We start from the raw sequence: 23,872 nt of genomic DNA, 5'->3' as shown, positions 1-23,872 counted from the left end.
GTGATGTCGTGCATACCCGCCAACCTGAAGATTGATCAGGGAGAGCTCATCATCAGGGAAACATCGCTAGATCCATCTTCCTGCATTACGAGGTGAGTATGTAGCTTAAGAGCTCCCTAGCCCATACCAATTAAATAATAATTCTTAATTAATCCTTAATCTTAATTTTTTCGTTTTTAAAGAAAATCTGTATAATAAAAAATGGCCCCCTCGGGGTGTACTAACCTCGGGAGGGGGAAGCCTCTGGATTCTAACAAGGCTTCCCCCATCCTCCTCCATCCCTCCGTTGCCCTGCCGAGACCCCCCGAATCGCGGCGAGGTAAATCTTTACCTACTGCAATCCTTCGCAGACGCACTAGCTGCTCTTCCTTTGGGTTAAGGCGGAAATAGCCAACTCCAATCGATTCGTTCTACTGCGCAGGCACAAGTCCTTTGCGCCTGCACAGTAGAGCGAATATGATCAGGCTCGACTATTTCCGTCTAGCCTGAAAAAAGAGCCACTATTGCACCTGCTCAGGATCGCGGAGAGGTAAATAAACCTCTGCTGGTCAAACTTGTCGGGGGAGGTTTCAGGGGAGCCAGCGCTGGATTCCCCAAAGCTACAGGTGAGGGGGAAGCCTCATTGGGACCCTGAGGCTTCTCCCTCCCTAGGTAAGTATCCCCCAGAGGGGGTTTCTTACAGTACAGAGTCTCTTTAAGCTGTGTAGTAAATACCAAAAAACAAACAAACAATATTTTTATTGTTTAACCACTTTATCCCCACTGGTGCGGATATCTCCGTCCCTTTTTCCATTCTTTCACCCCCAGGGACGGAGATATCCGCACCTCCCGCGCTACCGCCGCTGTCCACGCTCCCGCTCGCTCGTGCGTGTGCTCCCGCCGCTCGTGCACGCCGCCTGCTTGCACGGAGATCAATGAACGGAAATGACAAGCGCAAATGCGCTGAATCACGAAATTTTGCCCGCAAATCATTATCGTGTAGTCAAATGCTATTGCGGGGCAAGTGGCGCGCTGCATGCAGCATTTTGGGGGCGATTGCGCTGTGATTCTTGTTCTATTGAACGGAAATCACAAGTGCAAATTGTGCTGAATTGCGAAATTTTGCCAGCAAATCGTGATCGCGTAGCTGAACGCGATCACGGGGCAAGTGGCATTCTAACTGCCAAGTGTGAACCGGCCCTTACAGGATAGCATTCAAAACTTGATTTTAGTGCAGTTTCATATGGTTCACAGTACAGCAAGGCAAGCTGTTTTCTCAGTTAAAACACTATAAAAGTTATATAACTGATTAAAGATAATATATCTTATCCAAAGTCAGCACTATGAAGCTTATGTTATATTGAAAACACAATTTTAACTTACAGGAAATTCTGTTAACCAAGGCATACATATTTCATTAAATGGCTCCATTTTATGACTTAGTGCATAGGTTAATTTTAACATTTGCTACTACTGTTTGACCTTCTTAATCAGTGCATCACTATGTGGAGTTGGTACTTTCCAGTGCTGTACTAATAAGCCTCTAGCTGCATTGCAAAGAATTGGCACCAAGTTAACTGAGTTATTAAAGAACACAATCTACTCTTTCACATCTATGTTTTTATACAGCTCCATGCTATTAATTAAATAATCAAGACATTTACTTAAAGAGGAACTTAAGCGAAAAGGGGGAAAAAAATAAATACATTGCAAAGTGAGAAGTTAAAAAATTGAAGAGATAAAAAAAAACATTGATATTCGCCATGTAATTTGTTCATGTTGTTTTGTCCGCAATGAGCCTGCACGTCACCATCTTTACTACTGGCACACAAGAAAGAACTAGACAGCACCAACTGCCATTATTTACAACCACACCTAACATTGCGATAGGCTAAATGATTGTTTTTTTTTTTTAAATAGATACACATATAAGCAGAGAGGAAGTGTAACAATCGGTGTCAGCACACAGAGAGAATCTGATTATTGGTGATCTGCAGTATCACCAAGAATACAGATATATACCCGATTATTGATGATCTGCAGAATCACCGATAATCCAAGTATAACTAACCTCTGGACACCTATATAGTGTGAGTGTTTGGTACAACAGTAATGACTTTGAGTTGGACCACCCGAGGAGCAGGTGGTCTTTGGCAGTATGGGCGATACCGCCCTGGGAAGTGCAAAAACCTTCCAGCAGCCTGAGACCTCCAAAGAGGTGGAGCCCCAGGCTGAAAGTAGGAAGGACCTGTGAGTGAGTGACACCTGAAGGTGGATGTCACTAGCAGGTCTGGAGACTATCTCTAATGGAGAGAGATAGCTCTCAAGATCGGGCAAGCCGGGTCGGCAACACACGGACAGACAAGGTACAGAGACAGAAGGCTGATTCGGTATCCAAAGGCAGGCAGGGTTGGCAACAGGTAATCAGATATGCGTAGGTACCGAATCAGAAAGTAGAGGGATAGTCAGAAATGCAATAGGTCATAACTGATATCAAAACAATGCCTAGTCTTGGGTGTGAGGTCCGTGCTCTCAACACCCTGGAACTAGTCTGGAGTATAATATGATGGAACACAGTATTCCTAGTCTTGGGTGTGAGGTCCGTGGTCTCGACACCCTGGAACTAGTCTGGAGTATAACACCAAGATAATACAGAGTCCCTAATCTTGGGTGTGAGGTCCGTGGTCTCAACACCCTGGAACTAGTCTGAAGTATAACACAATGATAACACAGAGTTCCTAATCTTGGGTGTGAGGTCCGTGGTCTCAACACCCTGGAACTAGTCTGAAGTATAACAGAATGATAACACAGAGTCCCTAATCTTGGGTGTGAGGTCCGTGGTCTTGACACCCTGGAACTAGTCTGAAGTATAACAAAAAGATACACAGAAGTAATCTGGCTCAGTGTGAATTCCCAGGTCCTTCTGGTTCTAACACACTGTAGGATCTGACTAAGGTCTGAGTGCTTTCACGTAAGTGTTCGCAACAGCAGACAACCTGAGACTGACCAGCAGTAACTATATATAGAGCGGCGCTCTCCGGCGCCACCCATCAATGATCAACCAATAGTCACTTGCTCTGAGGTCAGCTGACCAACCTGTTCAGCTGATCCCTCCTTGGTTGTCATAAAGGTTCTGCCTCTCAGCGCGCGCGCGCGTATTCCTCAATCTGTGTGAACTAACAGACCCAGCCACACCAAACGCACACTGCTGCGTGCAACCTGCCGCGCTGGACGCGGAATCAGCTGCCTTGCTGTCCGTACACGCGGCGGCTTTTCCGTGTTCTATTACAGGAAGATACTGGTTGCTTGGCAGATGGAAACAGCTCGTATTTCCCACAGTGCAACAAGGTTCACAGACAGGAAACTGTCAGGACCTAGGTCTTAACATCACACTGAGGGAGGGGTTTCATTTCAATGCAATGCAGCCATACACAACATAAGATTAAAAACCTTTCTCCATGATCCCTGTTGCCTATATACTTATCCTACCTGAATTTAACACAAAGTAGTATCATGTTGTGAAATGTCCCCCAATCATAGTCAGTGTACTGTAAGCAACCATGTTGCATAATAATGAAATCCAGTTCATTCAGAAAGCTTTCCAGTCAGGAAAATACAAATACAACCAAGGTAACGTGTGCACAGAAGCTTACTGGTATAAAATGAGCCTATCTTCTGCTGTCTGAAATGCAGGGACGGTTGAAGGGGCCCTTGAGTAAACTGGAGCATGGGTCCCCCTGCTGACTCTCCCGCCCCGCCACCATTACCCCACTGCTCCCTGTGACACTGCAGTGTAATCGCAGTACTATTTACCTATCTGTCACGTTGGGTGGGCAGGCACCAACTTCACATTCCATGCACTCTGAGACACTCTGTCTCCCTCCTTCTCTATGACCCGCGTGCTATGTGTTAACACGCGACAGGTAATAGAGAAGGAGGGAGACAGCGTGCCTCAGAGTGCACGGAATGTGCAGCCACTAGACCCACAGTGACAGATAGGTGAATAGTGCTGTGATTACACTTGCAGGGCCTTGGGAAGCAGTGCCACTGAGAGCAGCAGCAGGGCCAGTGGCGCAGGGGCCTCTGCGGGGGTTGGGACCCCAGGGCAATTTGCTCCTTTGCCTATATGGCAGCGCCGGCCCTGCTGAAATGAAAACACTCACTTGGTAGCCCGAAGAGCTCCCTGCACCTTAGTGCCGCAGACTGATAAGGTTTCCAGAAATAAATGAAAATAAACCTGGTAACCCTTTTTAGGTCCTTTTTTAAAGTTTGTTCTTGGAACCTATGACTGAAATTGCTAATTAAGGAAGGATAATGCCCAAGGGAAGAAACTGTTTTTGTGCCTGAAAGTTTTTATTTTGACAGTTTAGTACCTCACCCCTGGAATGAGCTGTAAAATGGTATAGTCTGGGTAAGAAGGGTTCATAATAATCTTGTTAAGGCAGGTACCCACTACGCGATTTTTCAGACAATTTTTCCGAATACCAGGGATTTTTTGAACGACAAGTGATAGTTTCTGTGATCTCACGCGGTGGGTTCAGGTGCATGATTATGTGAACGACGTTTGGCGATGCGCAGCGACAATGACTGCTACACCGGATCAGATCTTTCAAATCTCTGATGACTCCCGCACAAAGTACTGTGATCGCTTGAACTCTCGTTTGGGCCCGTTGCGTAATATTGCGTATACCCGCCGGCAAGAAGAGGAACGCTCATCATCGTGGGACGTCACTTAGATCCATCTTCCTGCCTTAGGAGTTGAGTATTCAGCTTTAACCCTCTTTTTGCACCATTTTTGCTGATTGTATGATGTTCCGCAGTTTCACCTTCTCTTGTACTGTGCATGACACAAAAAAGACAAGCCAAGTCCAGCCAACTTGAAGTCTTTAATTTCCTCCTTTTTTATTTCTATTTTTGATGTGTATTTTTAATGGTCTTTTATATGTCATTTTCTTTTCTTACTTGTTTTTGAGCTTTTGTGACTATTTTGTCTGCATACTGTAACTAATGACTACTTCTAGGTGAACTTTGAGTGAAAATACCTTGGTGAACCCATGGATCCTTTGGAAAAAAAACACAGGAACACAGGGAGCTCAATATGGTGTTGTATGTCATGCACAATGGGAGCTTAGGAAAAAAAATAAATAGCTGGTTCTTACAAAATTGCCCCACTAAGCATACCACTATGTGTGTATGTGGGGAAAAAGTCATCCATGTTTAACCTTCAGGATCTTCGAAAAGTGGTGGTCGCTCTCCAAAAAAGATAGTTTATGAAAAATAAAAAACATAACTTTCCAACAGAGGCCTACAACAACAGTTGGCTAGGATGCACCTGTTATACAAATACACAAATATACATATGTTAAAAAAAAGTTTGAAAAGAGGCTTATCTCCAGAGATGGTACAAATGAAAATGTGACAAATTTTATTGGCGTAGCGTTTCTCAAAATTTTATTGGTATCTACCCCTTTTAAAACCCTGTACTCAGCAAGTACCCCCTAGCATAGTAATCATTATCACAAGGACCCCTTGACAAATAAAAACTTACCGTATTTTTCTGAATATAAGACGCTCCGCATATAAGACGCACCTAGGCTTAGAGGGCAAAAATCAGGAAAAAAAACAAAAAGCGAAACCTATGTGTGTCTATACTGCAGTGGCATCTTATGGACCTTTATCCCCCCCAAAATGTTTCTAAGCTACTCTATCTACACTACACTGCCCAGTTACACTACACTATGCCCTGTTTCCCCACCCGTTACACTACAATACACTACACTACACTAAACTACAATTACCTACACTACACTAAACTACACTCCAATTAACTACACTACACTACAATACACTTTCATACATTACCTGACCCTGCAGCCGCGATCCTCCCCCTGGCTGTCAGCTATCCTCTTCAGCATCCTCCTTTCATCCTGGGTCCTGCAGTGTGTTCCTCTTCAGTGGCAGCGGTGACGTCATGCATGACCCCTGGCGCACATGCGCAGCTAGTGCTCAGAACTGCGTGTATGGAGGCGGCGGCCCAGCGAACCCTGGCAGTGTTTATGAAGATGACCCAGCGGACCCCGTCGGTGTTTATGAAGATGGCCCAGTGGCCCTCAGTGGCTCTGCACAGCGGGAGGGCGGCCGGTGTCCTTGCCTACTGCTGCCACTAAAGAGCTGTGGGACCCAGGAGGAAAGGAGGATGCTGAAGAGGATCGCTGACAGCCAGGGGGAGGATCAGGTAATGTATAGCGGCGGTTCAGCTTCCCTGTGCACTCTGCATTGATTTTTCTGTATCTTTAGAATATAAGACACACCCACTTTTCTCCCCAAAATTTGGGGAAGAAAAAGTGCGTCTTATATTCCGTAAAATACGGTAATCATAGTACATGATAATTGGTTCAAAACAATTTCCAAGCATTTACTATTGCTTTTAATTTGCTAAAATATGAATTTGTTGTTTAAATTAGATGTATCATTTTTTAAAACTCTACATTTGTTATTCTTGGATAAGTATATCGAGCCCGAGTACCCCCTGAAGCCATCAGAAGTACCCCCAGGATTCTGATCCAATTCACTTTCTCTTTTGACGATCCCTAAGTGATGTTTTCACGTCTTGTAAAGAAAATACCTTTTAAGCCACCAGCAAGCAAGAAAACACTAATGTTCACAGTAGTTTTTTTCACACCTATAGATACAGCGTTTGTGGAGTGGCACTCCCTATCATGCAAACTGCAGGTGTAAATGTAGAGATTGACAGGCAAATAAAATGTTTCTCTCACCCTTCCACCGGTGTCCCTCTGATGCTTTTAGGCTCAGACGTGTGCACATCGGATCAGCAACTTGAAGAAGCAACAGCTACTATTGTAATCAGGAAGAAAAAAGAGAGGACATCCGGGCACCTTCCATCTTCTATTTTATTGCCAAGTGATCACATCTAATCGGGTAACATACCACTGGTGCGTTCAACTGGTGGTCAGTTTGGTGGTGGTGAGTAGGAGGTGGGGGTGCCAGGCATCAGTTGGGGCTTGCGACGGCCGTTTCGCGTCTTGCTAGACGCTTGGTCACGCTGTGCTCCAGTCTACTGGACGCGAAACGGCCGTCGCAAGCCCCAACTGATGCCCGGCACCCTCACCTCCTACTCACCACCACCAAACTTACCACCAGTTGAACGCACCAGTGGTATGTTACCCGATTAGATGTGATCACTTGGCAATAAAATAGAAGACGGAAGGTGCCCGGATGTCCTCTCTTTTTTCTTCCTGATTACACAGTAGTTTTTTTTACCTACTTTTTAGTACTTTAGAGTGTTGAATAGCTATTTTAGTTTCAAAGGTGTACTTTCTTTTTCATGGCTGCATATAAATGACAGAAACAAAATAATCAGCTTGCTTGACAAAGTTGGCATGAATTTTAAGGGACTTTTTTTTTTCCCTGAAAATATAATATACACTGTATAAATATATAGTGCTTACATCTTCCACAGTGCTTTTACAGAGTATATGGTCTTGTAACTAACTGTCCTGGACCCTCAAACATGAGGGACACCAGTATGTTCTTCCAGACTCCCACACAGATACATGGAGAACATACAATTTGATCAAGGGACCCAGCACTGTACAGGCTTCTCTGGTGGAAGCAGGAAATTTGGGCGCATGAGGCAGGTGGACAAAAAGGGCGCCGCCATTCACTCCCATAATAAATATCGTTTAATGGGCGCCCAACAGGAAAAAAGGGTGCCGGAGAAAAATAACGTCTTAAAAGCGGACTTTTAATGTTTTATAACTGCTTCTCATGATTACCCATTATTTCATGATTTATAATTTTTTAAACATTATTTTTAAACGAAAAACAGTACAATATTTTTTTTAAAACAGTACTTTTAAACGAAAAACCGTACAATTTTTTTGTTTTTTAAAACATTTTTAAACGAAAACCAGCACCATATTTTTTTTATACGTTATTAATGCTTATCACAGGGTGGTCTTAGGTTTAGGCATCACAAGGAGGGTCTTAGGTTTAGGCACCACCAGGGGCGTCTTAGGTTTAGGCACCACCAGGGGGTCTTAGGTTTAGGCACCACCAGGGGGGGTCTTAGGTTTAGGCACCACCAGGGGGGTCTTAGGTTTAGGCACCAACAGGGAGGTCTTAGGTTTAGGCACCAACAGGGGGGTCTTAGGTTTAGGCACCAACAGGGGGGTCTTAGGTTTAGGCACCACCAGGGGGGTCTTAGGTTTAGGCACCAACAGGGGGGTCTAGGGGTTAGGGATAGGTACAGGGAGGGTTCTGTGTGAGAGTAGGGTTAGGTATAGCTTTAGTAAAATTCTTATTAATGTTTTATAAAACGTTATTATAAATTTCACTTTTTAAACAAGGAAGATTAACGTTTTAAAATTGCCCATTTCATACACATTATTTAATGATTTATAACTTTATAAAACATTATTTTTAAACGAAATATAGCACAATTTTTTTTTAAACGTTATTCAGGATTATCGTTTAAAACCCTGCGCCCTTTTTTCCCAGCGCCCTTTTTTAACGTACGCTTTCTGGTACTAAGAACTGATTTGCTGAGTGCATAACTGATTCATAGCTCAGTAAATATATACATGTGAAAAGGGTGCAGGGTAAATTTGGGCACTGGACGAAGCCTCTAGAAGAATACTGCTGATATTTTACTAAGGCTAGATTAGCAGCGGTCAGTTGCATAACACGCACGTTACAATGAGTGTGAACAGAAATGGAGACTGGACAGAGACTTTAATACAAAGCCTGCATGCAGCGAGTTAAAATAACACGCTCAATCACAACACAGCACTGTGAAAAAACAGATAGGATTGTATGTACAGTAAGTTGACATGCAGGAATTATTCTGCAACTCAAGTGACCACATGTTGGAAATTATCTATCTGGCAGTTAAATCTAACAGAAAATCTAACAGAAATTATATGGTGTGTACCTAGCATTAGGGTGTACATACACATCCAATTTTGATTGGTAAATCACTGACCAATTTTACCACCTCCATGCAGGGCCGGCCCGCTCATGAGGCGGGGTGAAACTTTTGCCTCAGGCGGCATATTTCTAGGGGCGGCACCCGCCCGTCCGTGGGTGCAGGGGGGAGGGGGGGCGGCCGCCGAGCACGAGGGGTAGTGGGCAGGACGGGGGTATTGGGCCTAGTGGTGGGGAAGGGGGTCGGACCCCCCCCTCCCTCGCCTGGGTCCCCCGATCTGCGCTCCCCTCCAAGCGTAAATAGGAAGCAGCCGATGCCCGATAGTAAGAGGCACTGACGTCACTTCCTGCAACGCTGCCCACTGTATTGTAAGTGGACGGCGTTGCAGGAAGTGACGTCAGTGGAGCGCACGCTGGAACGCGGAAAAGGTGAGTCCTCCCCGCCCGTGCCTCTTACTATCGGGCATTGGCTGCTTCCTATTTACAGCTGGAGGGGAGCGCAGATCGGGGGACCCAGGCGAGGCCCAATACCCCCGTCCTGCCCGCTACCCCTCCGGCTCGGTGGCTGCCCCCCCCCCCGCACCCACGGACAGGCGGGTGCCGCCCCTAGAAGTTTGCCGCCTGAGGCAAAAGTTTCACCCCGCCTCATGAGCGGGCCGGGCCTGCATGGAGGTGGTAAAATTGGTCAGTGATTGACCAATCAAAATTGGATGTGTGTGTACACCCTAATGCTAGGTACACACCATATAATTTCTGTTAGATTTTCTGTTAGATTTACCTGCCAGATAGATAATTTCCAACATGTTGGAAATTATCTATCTTAAGGCCCATACACACGTCTGATTTTTCCGAACGATGGGTCGTTCGGAAAAATCTGACGTGTGTATGGGCCTTTACCATCTATCTGCCTCGCAATTAAGCATTGTTCTACTCATCAGGAGATAACCAGAAGACAATGCACCACAGATAATGACCAATCTCTACAGGAAATAATCTAACAGAAAATCTAACAGAAAAATCTAACAGAAAACTGTATGGTGTGTACTAGGCATAAAGCCTGGTACACACCTACAATTTTGATTGACCAATAAACCATTGGTGCAAACCAGGGCTGGGCCGAGGCATAGGCTGGAGAGGCTCCAGCCTCAGGGTGCAGTGTAGGAGGGGGCGCACAATTCATTCAGCTGTCATTCCTAATTGTGTATGAAGGAGAAAGAAATAAGAAAAGGGGATACATAGCAGTGACTGCAAGCCAGATAACTGTATATTAAGGTGTTGGGGAGGATGTGGGCCCTGTGGCCCTCTTAGTCTAATAGCAATCAGTGTGTGACAGCTGGGGTGGGAGGGATGGAGGGGCGCACTTTGATGTCTCAGCCTTGGGTGCTGGAGGACCTTGTCCCGGCTCTGGTGCAAACAGACCCCCAATTGTCATCCTTGGAAAGTGGAGGCAGAGATTTCTAGGGCATCCTGTGCATGCCCTCCTCCCCCCTTTTAAGAACTGCTACCTGTTTTTATTGTTGTCTAGGTTCCACTGTGGAGAATTTACCTTAACAAGGGACAAAAGTGAGGAAAACGAACCACAACAAGACTTCAAATGATTAAATACAAACTTTTTTTAGTGGGGAGGGTTTTTTAAAATTACAATCTGCTTCCCTGAATGTGAAATCTCATTATTTATCCCTTTCACCAATGTTAAAAAAAAAGTCAGGAAATGAGAGCTGCTCTCCCCATTCAGAACACAGAAGCAGACAAATAAGCTGACAGTTCAACTAAACTTGAGTCCAAAAAGTTGACATTAGGCTCTCGACATCCAATCACGTGCAAAGAAGTTGTCTTTGGGAGCTGTCACTCTGTTTGTATGCCTAAAGTGAGTACTGCACGACGTCACTGCACTTCACCCCTAGTAAGTCGGGAGGCAGCAGTGAAGCCCCCACAAATGACAATGGAGCCAGTGCACTAATGACAAGCAGGCTGGGCACCGCAGGTCACATTGTGGGTGTGCTAGCACCACATGGGAAGGGCGATCCACAGACGCTGGTCCTTGCTGGGGGACCCTGATGCTGGCTGTATTTAATGAGACCCTCAGCAATGACAGATTCATTATTTGTGTTCTTTTCCTCAAGTCAAAACTGATTAGTTACACTTAGTGCCGCAAAGATTTAATGATTTTATTGTTTATCTTCAATTTATTTTGATTAACATGCCGGCTCTTTTCATTGCCAGTGCAATTAAGTGCAATGTACCAGCCAGGGCTTCAATATCACAGAATGAGGAATTAAGACGACAAGTGACAGATTATGCGTTATTCTATAGCAGATAAATCACAGTTAAGAGGTGTGCATAAGTAATACATTAAAAAAACACAACATACCCAGGCACTGTCATTAACACGCACTGCATTAAAAAGCCTAAAGAGCTGTGGGTAGCGATAGCCCTAGATTACTGCAATCATATGCTTGAACTAATGAATTAAATTAGTTTTAGGTCAGTTGGAAAGGATGGGGGCTTTAGGGAGAATGTAAATTCTAACCACCGCCAGTAATGAACGAGACACAATTACAACCATTTATTATAGTGTGATGGTCGCTTATTGTATGGAGCAAAAAAAGCATTTATTTTGTTTTTAAGATGAAAACGACTCTAGTTTAAAATCGTGGCGATGTCCCCTTATAGTAACTGTCTTATTATATTTGTTTAATAGACGTTTTGACGTTTTGGATATTAACTCTCGCAAACAATAGTGAAATTGAACTATATATATATATATATGTGCGGCGTGTGTAAAAATGTGAGTTTAAAGAAATGTATGGTGAAATCACTGAAGTCACTTCTCCAATCACATGAAACGTCTATGTTGTTCTACCCTAGTATATTACACCTTATTTCCTGGTACAGAGTACTGTGTTTGGAAGTAAGTTAAAGATATATCTATAAAGATAGAGAATTAGATAGATAGATAGATAGATAGATAGATAGATAGATAGATAGATAGATAGATAGATAGATAGATAGATAGATAGATAGATTTGTGAACCACGGTTTAAATAATTGTTCTTCCCTTTACTACCTGAACAAAATCGATTTGTTTAAATTATCCAAAAGTTTGTCAAAAATTAGTTTTTATTTACTGATAGTTCAGAACATCTACCTATTCAATATCATAAACGCTACTTAAAACTAGAGCAATGCAATTAGTGCATACTGGACATACTGTCACTTTCTCTTGTAAGCTGTGTGTCAATAGATGCTGACACTTGTCACATATCGCAGGTCTGACTGGCAAACTGGGGGCTAATTCTGGCCACTGGTGACATAGTTTTGTCAATAGTCAGTGAATCAGTACAACTTAGTGCTGCAGAAGCTGCCCCTGGTTTCTTGCAGTCAGATTATAAGCGATGCTGTGCTGCATTTCGTGTATTTATCACTCACATTTGAACTAGTAGTAAAGGAACACGTGACACACTGGGATAAACTTAGGGCAAATTCTACGTTCAGAATCCTCAGAAGAGTTTGCCTCTGCATCTATTACCAGACTTTTATGAATGATTAATTATAGAGCATCTCTTGTGTTGCGTATCTCACTGCAGTGTGTTTTCTCATGCAGGGTAACGTTGAGCAGTTTTTTTCTGGATTTCGTGATGCCGTTGCTGCCAGTTAGACTGCCTACGATCTGTGCTGAGATGTTCCTGTTAAAGAGGCAGCAACTGGCAAGAAGCAGCTCCTGCCACGCAGATGACGTGTATAATAATGGGGCACATGTACTGTAGGATGATGCTGGGGAAGCTTTGGACACAGTGATTGTGTTTACAGTACAGAAATGACTACCCATGGGATGCTGCTGCCTCCATAAGCATCCCATAAGGTGGTAGCTTCTCTATACGTCTCACTCATCTCTCACTCTCTGCCAAACCGTATAGAACAGCTGAGTGGAGATATTTGCTTAGTTGTGCAGACTGTACCATGCAGAGGAGCGCAGGGCTGATTTATAAAGACACACTCCCTTCTCCCCGCTTTACTGTACATATGCATATACATGAATATACCCCACCCAGAGAACAGCACACGAGATCCGCCAGGTCTGCTCTCAGCACACTCTTTGGACCAGCAAGGTAAGAGCTTGTTTCTCTATTAGCACTGAGTAGGGGGGCTGTGCTGGTGTCCCTGAGCACCCCCTCTGCCACCCACCTCCTGCTGTCTTTAGGGACCCCTTGCAGTCGCAGAGTCCTTTCTTCTCTCTTGCCATAGGTGGAATGGTTTATTTTAGTCAATCTACTTACTTTGTGTAGCTTTAAAGTGTCTGTGCTGTATTAATTTCTCCCTGAGAGCCTATTATTGGGGTGTTGAGTACAATTCTGGTTACTGTTAATTTATTGCAGGAGCTTGTAATGAAATTAATCTTTAACAGCAGGGAAGTGGAAAAAAATAATTTCTCTTTGGCTGTTTTCTGCGAATTCTCCTAAATAAAAGCCAAGTTTCGGCAGATAGGAGGCTTTTGTGCTGTGTGTGTTTTGGAGGGTCCGTGAAGGCGAAGAAAGGGGACTTTAGCACCGGTGCTGTCTCGGTAGGATCCCTTGGAGTGTATTGAGGGGACTACCCCAAGGAGAGTCAGTGCATTGGATACAAAAGCATTTAGATCGGTTGGAGCAGTTAATCCTGCGCTGGCTGGGTACCTTTTGTTTTCAAGTCCTCTGTGGGTTTTTTTTCCTCAGCTTGTCCTCTTCGCCTGATTGACTGCCCAATGGATGCTAATTATCCAAATGTCGCTCCTGTCCTTTGACTGACTTGCCATGTATTGTAGGACAACTGTCATGCATTCTGTCATTGCGGATCATATTACAATATCATCATATGAAAATGGTACCCCCTCCCTCCCTCCAGCCCCCACCTCAGAGAGAGGAAGAAGGCAGCTTGTGATCCAGCAGATGCTGGGGAGATTTCTGGCTTTCATTGGGGCGGATTGCAGTTACTCTAACGATTAGGGGGCACCTAGGCATGGTGGCATTTGAAATTCAAGCACCAGCGAGGTGTAGGTTTCTGCATTTGCATAATAATATATAAACAGTCTTTCTTTGTGCTTTTCTGACTGGTGATAAGCTGATTTTTGCTCCCCGGCAGAAGGCTGTGCAGTCACTGTGTAATGCAGCTCTATTCCCAGTCATTAAACTCATACCTGTCTAATTAATGGCGGCACAATACAAACAGACCTGGATTAGGGGGTGGCACTGTGACAGCCATTACACCTGAGGCTTGCTGCCTGGGACAGCGCTCTGAATGCTCTTTCTCAAAGCCTCTACGCTGGTGATATTCCTGCTGACATCTCGTAGGTGAAATACATCGCAGAGCAGAAGGCGATCTGCCTTCTGGTGATCTGGTGATCTGTTGGATCTTGGAGGGACAGATTTCAAACGACCAATTCACTGGTGTATCTCCAATCTATGGACCGAGATTGATGTGTGTAGTAGAGGGTCGTCCGTGTACTGCAACCCACATGAATTTAATGTGAATGCTACAGCAACAATGTTCACCCACACATGTCTATCTATCTATCTATCTATCTATCTATCTATCTATCTATCTATCTATCTATCTATCGTTTATCTATAGTCTGGTACACATATTCAATTTTGATTGGCCAATGATTGGCCAGTTTTACCATCTCCATGTAATATGAGGGTCAACAGATTTTGAATACTATGAACATATTGTGCAGTAAACTCTCATGCTACATGGAGGTGGTAAAAGTAGTCAGTGTTCGGCCAATCAAAATTGAAGGTGTGTACCAGGCCTAAAGGTGGCCATTAATCTATCTATCTATCTATCTATCTATCTATCTATCTATCTATCTATCTATCTATCTATCTATCTGTTCTTTTGATGTTCATATTTCCTCTGTCTATCAAATAATGCACAGAAATTCGCCCTCATGCTCTCATTCCCTCCCCATCTCTGCATTTATCTATCTTTACATCTTTCCAATAACTTTCATCTTTCCATCATACCCCAAAGTCCCTTTATTAGTTTACAAAACTCTCTCCTCCTCCTCCTTTCTTCCCCTCTTGCCCTCTCAGTTAATCATTTGTGTCTTAAAAAATACAAATGACATTTGCAATCAAGGGTGAGACTATTTATTGCAATATATTCACAAAACCTGGGTTATGCTAGTTCCAGATTTCTGGTGGAGGGGATTAAATATTTCCTTTTCCCCTTCCCTCTTCCCATTCCTTCTACCTTTCCTTTCCTCTCCATTCCTTCCCACCCAGTGGTGACCCATCGGGAACAGATTACTAGTGCATTAATAGGGGCCTCCAGTTGCTCCATGTGAGTGGAAAAGCGCATATTAGTGTGTACAGAAGTTTGCTTTGCATCTCGTGATGATATTGGTGGCAGATTTTGCTGTAGTGTCTGTATTAGGAATGATGCTGTGGGGTGAACCGCGATGATTAGATCATTCCACCCAGATGGTTACACTCGGGATCCCTCAGTTTTTTTTACTCTTAAAATAAATAAATAAATGCTTTACATGAGAAATGATACACAGTAATAACCCAGCCGCTGTGATGTATGTGAATGCATCCGTTGCTTCCATTGTCACTGGGGCTTGCAATCAGAAGAGGATGAAAGTCAGCTGCAGGCTCTGGCAGTATCTCTGCTCCCCTGTTCTGGTGGTTTGCCTGTCCTCATCATTTTGTGGGACACCTACAGCAAAGGGGGAGTTGGGAGGGGGGGGGGTCTGCTCTGCCACTGGTAGGAAAGAAATGTGTTAAGCGGGAGCTTTTGCAATTAACCCAAATCTTCCTGGGATGTTTGCTGTTTTCCTGCCTTTGCTTTTCCTAGGAGTAATTGGATACTGTTGTAAAAAGAATGCGGATGTTTTAAGGCTTTTAGTAACACATCTCTTAAAAAAAATCCACTGTAGACAGATTTCTAGCAGACGGACCCCTCCCCCCTAAGTACGGCTATAAAACCTCAAACTGCTCTCCATCAATTACAAGAGAGGGCTGAGCTCCCCATACCAGGGAATGTTCTGTGACAGGGAAGGACGAGGGACCCCCTGACACAGTGGGAGGGTGGCTCAGAGGCTGTGGATCGCTGCATCACAATTGGGCACTGACTAACGTATATGGGGCACCTATGTGGCATGGCCAGCCACTGATGGAGGATGTGTGTGGTTGGTGTCAGCCGGGGTGACTGGCCATAGAATCCCTCAGATGCTACCACAACACAGGCATCGCAAGCAGCTCTCAAGTTATATGTCTAGGAATTCAGGCTACAGCTCTTTGTAGTTGTAGGAATAATAATAATAATAATAATAATATAATACATGCATTGTTTTGCTATATATGTCTATATTTCTTATACGTCTATGTTAGTTTATACAATGTTGTTCTTGTTTAACACTTGATATGGAAATACTAAATAATTAAAATACTAATAATATTTACTGTATTAAGACTAATTCAGTTTTAAGTGATTTTAGAGATCCCAATGATACTTATCAGTATAGATTAGTGTGTGTGCGCATTGAGATAGTTAGTTAGATACAGTAGTAGATAGACAGCATCAGTGCGCATGTGCGTGTTATCCTGTTATCAAAAGTTAGTCAAGTATTAACATGATCAGTTTCGTCATAATGGCCTGAACTGCAAGTATAGTACGGTAATTCAGCTATAGATATAGTAAATATAGTAAATTCAGCTGATAAAATAATGGCCCAAAGTGAAAATGAGCATTTTTGATGTCTGGGGGGTAAATTGTATCCAGTTCGTTGTTTTTGATTCATCAGAACATTTGTCTCTGTGTCTATTCACAAAAATACTTCAAAGGCCAAATGACATAAGAAGTATAGCCTATGCGCTTTGTGGATAGTATATGTATACTGGAGAAAGATGATAGATAGATAGATAGATAGATAGATAGATAGATAGATAGATAGATAGATAGATAGATAGATAGATAGATAGATAGACTGACACTTTGTATGGACAGGTAATAAGGCTACTGACTCCCCAGTACAGAATACCTATCTTGGGGTGTGCTGTATGGAAATCCCGGCTAGGCAGGCACAGGTATCCCCCAGAGAGCAGGGGGGCTGTAGATCTGATCTTGCTGTCAGAAAGCAATGTGCCTCATGTATGCACATCAATGTCTGGAAAGAGAGGCGACACACAAAGCATAAACAATCCAGTTAGGCAGAACACAAAGCATTAGGTCCGTGCCCCACATCCTCTGAGCACCTGTGCTTGCTGTATATACATCATTGTCTTCCTCGCAGCCTCCTGGATATTAGAGTGATGTGCCGCTTGTTATACACGGGCACACAGGATGAATGGATTAGGCCACATTTCCATGTGAGTAAAATGATTAATTACTTGGTGTCAGTCACTGATCTATGAAGACATAACACCACAGCAGACAATGTGCAGGGTGCCTGAAGCTACAACCATGTTTTAATTCCTGGTTTATTGTATGCTCTGCTATATATTAAGTCTTAATGACCGTATGAGACTTGGGAAACATATGACAGATCAATCACACCGTCCTCCTCCTCTCTACCCACTGATTCCTCTTCTTCACTCACTTTGGACATCCCACCCCTGGAGCCTGTCCCGTGTACAGGGGGAGGATGAGCCTGTGCTGGGGGTCCAGCATCAGGTCTGGCAATTACACTCAGCCTTGTGCCTTGCTTTCTGCAGGCTCGCTTTGTTGGGCGTTAGTCACACTAGCTGGGCTGGGAGCTGGTGGGAGCTGCGGGCTCCTAGTAGCTGGCAGATGGTATACAAGAGCTGATTGCAGCGTTACTACACAGAGGCGTTGGCTGGGGACTGGCTGGGGACTGGGGAGCCTCAGCGTTTAGGATTTCCTCACCTGTCATCTACTTGCAAAATAAGAGGTTGCGGGACCACGTCTTTGGGCAGCCTCCTTCACCTCTATCTCTATATATAAATGTATAAATATATGTATATAGCAATGACACTATATATATATATATATATATATATATATATATATATATATATATGTATACATATATACATATATATATATTGCACCCACCCTAGTTGGAGTCTGTTAACTTTTTAACTTCTACACAGTTCAGGGCCTACTAAGATACTAAGAACCCTATATGACTGCATATTTTATTTTACTATCAAATGTCTGATATAACTCTAGGGACATGACAGTCTTTCTAACACACACACACACACACACACACACACACACACACACACACACACACACACACACACACACACACACACACACACACACACACACACACACACACACACACACACACACACACACACACACACACACACACACACACACACACACACACACACACACACCACACACACAACACACACACACACACACACAAACACACACACACACACACACACAAAACACACACACACACACACACACACACACACACACACACACACACACACACACACACACACACACACAGTGTGTGTATGAGGGTGTTTCCCATCTCTCCAGTAGGGTTGTGCCTGTGACGTGTCCTTTTAGCTCTTTAGATTTGGAGTCATTCGAACTGGATTTTATTTTCATATTATGTTTTCCCTTTGTGTGCATTTCATAAAATTGCATTTATTTTCTTGTTCACATAAACTGCTGGTCTCATCAGGACGCCCATTTCCCCTCCCGTTACATGAATATAATTCCTATTATGTGAACAATATTATGCAAATATCAGATGGTTCCACGAAGGCTTGCCTATCCTATCCGGATGAAAAGGGGTTAAAACACCTATTTCCTTTAGACCAAATCATAAAGCCGTCAGAACAAATAGCCTTTGCTGCTCTTGTACAGGGGGCTGCTTTGCCCTGGGTTGGTCTCAGCAGATCCCACAGGCGCCAGATTAGGCCGGCTACTTATAAATTCTGAAAGGTCCTCTTGTGTTTATAAGGAAATCTCTACAGGATAATACGCTAGCATTGCCATAAAATTATAAACATGTTGGGGACACACACACACACACACACACACACACCAACCCCCCCCCCCCCCCACACACACACACACCAACCCACCCCCCCTCCCACACATACACACACCTACTTACCTACCTCCCTCACACGCACACACACACACTCTTGTAATTATTCGATAGTGAAAGGGTTGATGGCAGCTAGATCGCTTTCAAAGTAAACTTTATTTACTGAAATAGTTTTAAATTTTGAGTGCCCCCCCCCCCCCCTCAACAACCAAACAATATTTATAACAGACAAGCACAGGATACAATCGGAAACTGATACATTGTCACCTTCTGTAAACAGCGCTGAAACCTGTTAAAATGACACTTATATCATTGCGCGAACGTGTGGATGTCAACACATACTTTTAAATCACTTTGCAATGCAGTAAGATATCGTTATAGGCCCCACCATGCAACTTTGGTGAAATAACTACCGTTACTTGTATAGGTGCTGCATGGAGCGGACTGCTGGAATTATTCCTACACAGAATTCTATCTTAATGCATCTTTCTTGTTAACAAATATTTTCTCATAGAATACACAACAAACCCCCATTGACATACAGTAGATGTGTTACCGGCTGGGAGATGATACATTGTTGTCCTATGATTGAATCTAACTCATGCATATAAATATTGCAGGACCACATTGCAGGTGAATGGGATGTTTATAAGAAGGGGGGGGGGGGGTGGGGGGGGGGGAGTTGCTGCTCTGGCTTGTGCTGTGTTATTTAGGCATCTGGATTTTATTTTACTGTCTCACTGAATGACAGTCAGGAGGTAAATGGACATAGTATGCTACCAAAAGAGTTAACGTTATGACAGATCGCCCCTCTGCTACCTTCTTCGGACGTTGCACTCGGTTCTTGTTGATTTTGCATCAGAGATCGGGTTTCAGCCATACCGATCATCATCAGTGATGTTGAATGAGGTATTTGGGACGGAGGCATCACTGACTAGTTTTGCTAAGCTACCTGGTTATTGCACATACGGTTAGCTGGGAGAATTCGTAGAAATGGTTCTCCTTTCTCCATCAAAAGCAAGGAAGAGCAAACACACACAGGTGCTTTAAGGAGACCTCCGGTATTGCTGTCCTCTGTATAAAGTTGTGTGCAGGAAACACTGAAGCCAATGCAGTTTAAGAAGCTACCCCAGAATGGATGATTTATGAATGTGTGGCCAGGAGAGAGGACAAGTCCCAGAAGATGGCCTGCCCCTGTCTCCTGTGACATTGGGGTACACGGTGGCATTTTGAAAGGGAGAGTAGTAAGACCTTCTAGTGTAAAGAACTGCTGCACCCCCCCCTTCCATCCAATACACACCGTTCTATAATAAGCAGTCAGTGGCAGGCTGTGACCAATCATGAGAAGCCTTGGCCTGACGTCAGAGGCCCTGTAGAAAAGGTGCAGTACTCACTGCACAGAGGACTGCAGAGCTGGAATAAAGAAGAGAGCTTCTCACTTTAAGGGATTACACCAAGTCCATGCAGAAGACCCTCCTCCCCCATTACTCACACACAGCCCTGCCTGCAGGAGCAAAAACTTAACACAACAACGGTCCACAGATGATCAGCAGGACCAACCATCCCCAAGTTTATGCAGCAGCTCCAAATGGTGTGTGAGAGAAATCTGAATTTCGTTTTCAGTTTTGAGTTCTGCATTTTTTTTCTAACACCGGCGACTGAGGAACCCTGCACGTTTCAAGAGCAACTTTGGTTTGTGGCTGGGGTGAAATCATCTGTGATGTTGCATATATGACTGGATCCTGTCCTGCCTGCATTGACACTATGGAAAGGCCCTAGATGCCTAAACTGCTTCCCTTGCAGTGCTGTCTCTCTCTTCTGTCTTTGCTGCTTCTCCAATTCTCATTGTGCTTCTCCAGAGGACAATCCTGCTTGCAAACTAACCTGAGATCTGCAGCAGCCTCCCAAACCACCTGAGGATCTTCCCCAGCAATGTCCTTCAAGTTGTAATCTTGCCCTCAGCTCCTGACACCGTCACATGACATCCCCCAGGAAGGACAGCTCGGGACTCTGACTTGTTTTGATTTTTGTCACCTGGTGGCTTTTGGTTTCATCCTGCAGACATAAGGACAATCCCTAGGAGCAGCCTCTTGCGCTGGGTAGACAATCAATGCATGGCTTAGGAGTCCAGTTTATGGAAATAGGCTCCAGCTATCACAGCTTCTGCAAAGATTCCCACGCGTGTTCCTTCCACACTCCAGAGATGCTTTTCCACAGCTTGTCAGGGGGGGAGATGCACGGGGTCATCGATGAGATGGACAGAAGATCCAAGAGTGACGCCTCGGCCATCAGCTCGGCCATAGACAGAGGGGAGACGGAGACGGTAGGCTGAGGCCCCGGGTGCAAATCCCGGGTAGGGAATGTCAATGGCTGGGTGTGGGGGTGACCAGTGTATAATAACTACTGTCAGTGTCTGGCGAACAGAACACAATGATTATATTATAATACCATGTCAAGTAAGACTGACACCCCACACATAAGCAGAATGCTCCACAGCCCCCTAACGGTGCCAGCAATGTAAAATATAAACATAATTTATTACATCTTTGCAAAAGAAGCCTACAAAATAATGCATGGCTGTCTTTCTCGTTATATGTGACCTGTCCTCAGAGCTAGCTGCAGCGGGTACCACTCTCTTCATGCACTTCTTGCAGTCAGAAGTTCATTCCAAACAAAATCATTAATACTTGCTAGCAAACATTAATTTTACACGAGGTATAATTATTCATGCGAGTCTCAGACGCCTAATAATGAATGATATAGGCACCAGTTAGAGTCGTCAGGACAAACATTACACTGTGTGTAAAATAAAATCAAACATCTATATATTATGCGAGTGTGCTTGAATGTAGTCTATCTATCTATCTATCTATCTATCTATCTATCTATCTATCTATCTATCCATCTATTCACCCATCAGTCGATTAATCATTGAATCACACACAGGATTTCAAGCTAGATTTCGTTTAATTTAATTTATAATTACGAGTACTATTAAAAGCTACTTTTTCCACTGAAATATACCGTATTGGCTTATTCAACACTAACTCTAAACCTGAAACTATATTCTCCCCAATGTATCAAAATTAAACTTTAAAAGGTGTGTGAGGATAGGGTGTCAGGAGTGCATGTCACGTGATTTCACAATAACCATCTGCCCCTAATACTAATTGTACAGCACAGACACTGCAAAACTGGCATTCACACCTCTCGGACCAAGTCCGCTCTCCATGGGGCATGTGGGTTTGACATTTCTGTCTACCGATTGGCCGATTTTCAGTTTATCCTCTTTAAACGATTTTCTTTACTTGCACATTTTCAGGGGTATTTTCGTCTCCATTGAAGGCTGGTACACCATTATATTCTAACTATTAGATATTTATCTTGCTCTGCTTGCCTACAATACACAGCACACTGTAAATAATAGTCATTTATGTGTGAGAATAGGTAAGCCAGCGCGAGAAACTCCAAATTGTATATTTTATATGCATCCTGTGAATTAAAATAATTTAGGCCATTATTGAGTAACGATAGGCACAAGGGCTTAAGAGATACGCTGTGCATTAGTGACTGTAGAATCGTTATAAGGTACACTTAGATATCTATGCATCCATCAGGCTACAGTATATTGCCATTGAACTTTATTTTGGACCGGTGTAATATATATATATATATATATATATATATATATATATATATATATATATATATATATATATATATACATAACATTTTCTTGCACTCAAACCTATTTCAATACCCCTTCACCATACAACTATGGCGCCTCTGTTAACCCCTTTATATCGTTAAGTTTTTAATATGTCTCTGTTTTGATGTGCTTAATTGGTACGTCTACTGTTCATCTATAGTAGTAGCATTTGTTACAATAGTAACATTATACATTGATTGTATTGCCTTTATTGCGTGTTTTTCAACCATGACTGCAATTTGGGGTATTGGGGCAATATTTGTGTATGCTGATTGCTGACTATTTTTGTGCCCCCTTTTGCCAGACGATGCCCTCGATCAGCAGTGACAGGGCAGCCCTGTGTGCCGGCTGCGGAGGGAAGATTTCGGATCGGTACTACCTCCTGGCAGTGGACAAACAGTGGCACATGCGCTGCCTGAAGTGCTGTGAATGTAAATTAAACCTGGAGTCAGAGCTCACCTGCTTCAGCAAAGATGGCAGCATCTACTGTAAAGAAGACTATTACAGGTACCCCCCTGCCCACTGTCACCAGGCACTGCCACACACAACACTCACAGCACTAGGAAACAATACACACAAGGGTAGTAGCCGGGCTGATCATATTAGCATGATGGTAAAAGCTTCACTACAGATCTGGAAGGGTGTGTAGTGTGAGGTTACATTGGGGATGTTTTAGATTGTAAATGAATTGGTACTGGCTCAGAATAAGTGTATAAATGGGCAGATTTGCAGCCCACATTCCCAACCGTTATTTTCATTTTACTTTTTATAATGGGAACATTTTCTCTCGCAATATTAAAAAGCAACAACTATCGAGCATATAAAAGGCCAGATCACACCAGGTTGTGATTACAAATCACTTTCTAGCATATTAATATTAGAGTCTATAAGCCAGCAGAGGTAGGAACGTTACCGACCGTAAACTCGCTAAAACAATATTTCTACTACTGGCCAATAAAAAGGAGATTTCTGATTTCCATATAAAGTTCGTAGCAAATTTTGCTTTAAGAGTCGACTTCATCACTTCGCAACTCGAGTTCCCCGGGAAATGGCTGATTAATATGCTCTAGTTTAATAATAGACAACGAATGGGTTAATTGGGATGTTCTTGTGGTAATATATATATATATATATATATATATATATATATATATATATATATATATATATATATATATATATATATATATAATACATGAAAATTACAAATA

At 43.4% G+C, this 23,872-nt stretch overlaps 1 protein-coding gene across 3 annotated transcripts in view; it reads left to right on the top strand.

Moving 5' to 3' along the window:
* The first annotated feature begins 12,957 nt into the window (after positions 1–12,957).
* Positions 12,958–23,872, top strand: part of LHX2 (LIM homeobox 2) — a 66,375-nt gene continuing 55,460 nt past the window's right edge. For 2 of the 3 annotated variants that reach the window (XR_011023183.1, XM_068248140.1), the window contains exons 1-2: positions 20,361–21,275; positions 22,966–23,168. Coding sequence is in view for 2 of the 3 variants with exons in the window: in XM_068248140.1 (XP_068104241.1) it covers positions 21,063–21,275; positions 22,966–23,168 (416 nt within the window). In the remaining variant the exon portion in view is untranslated. Of the gene's footprint in view, positions 13,035–20,360; positions 21,276–22,965; positions 23,169–23,872 lie in introns of those variants that run through there. The other variant, XM_068248141.1, reaches the window with a different exon arrangement.

This window comes from Hyperolius riggenbachi, chromosome 8, assembly GCF_040937935.1.
Source record: "Hyperolius riggenbachi isolate aHypRig1 chromosome 8, aHypRig1.pri, whole genome shotgun sequence".
NCBI lineage: Eukaryota > Metazoa > Chordata > Amphibia > Anura > Hyperoliidae > Hyperolius > Hyperolius riggenbachi.
This window is presented reverse-complemented; position numbering and strand designations above follow the sequence as displayed.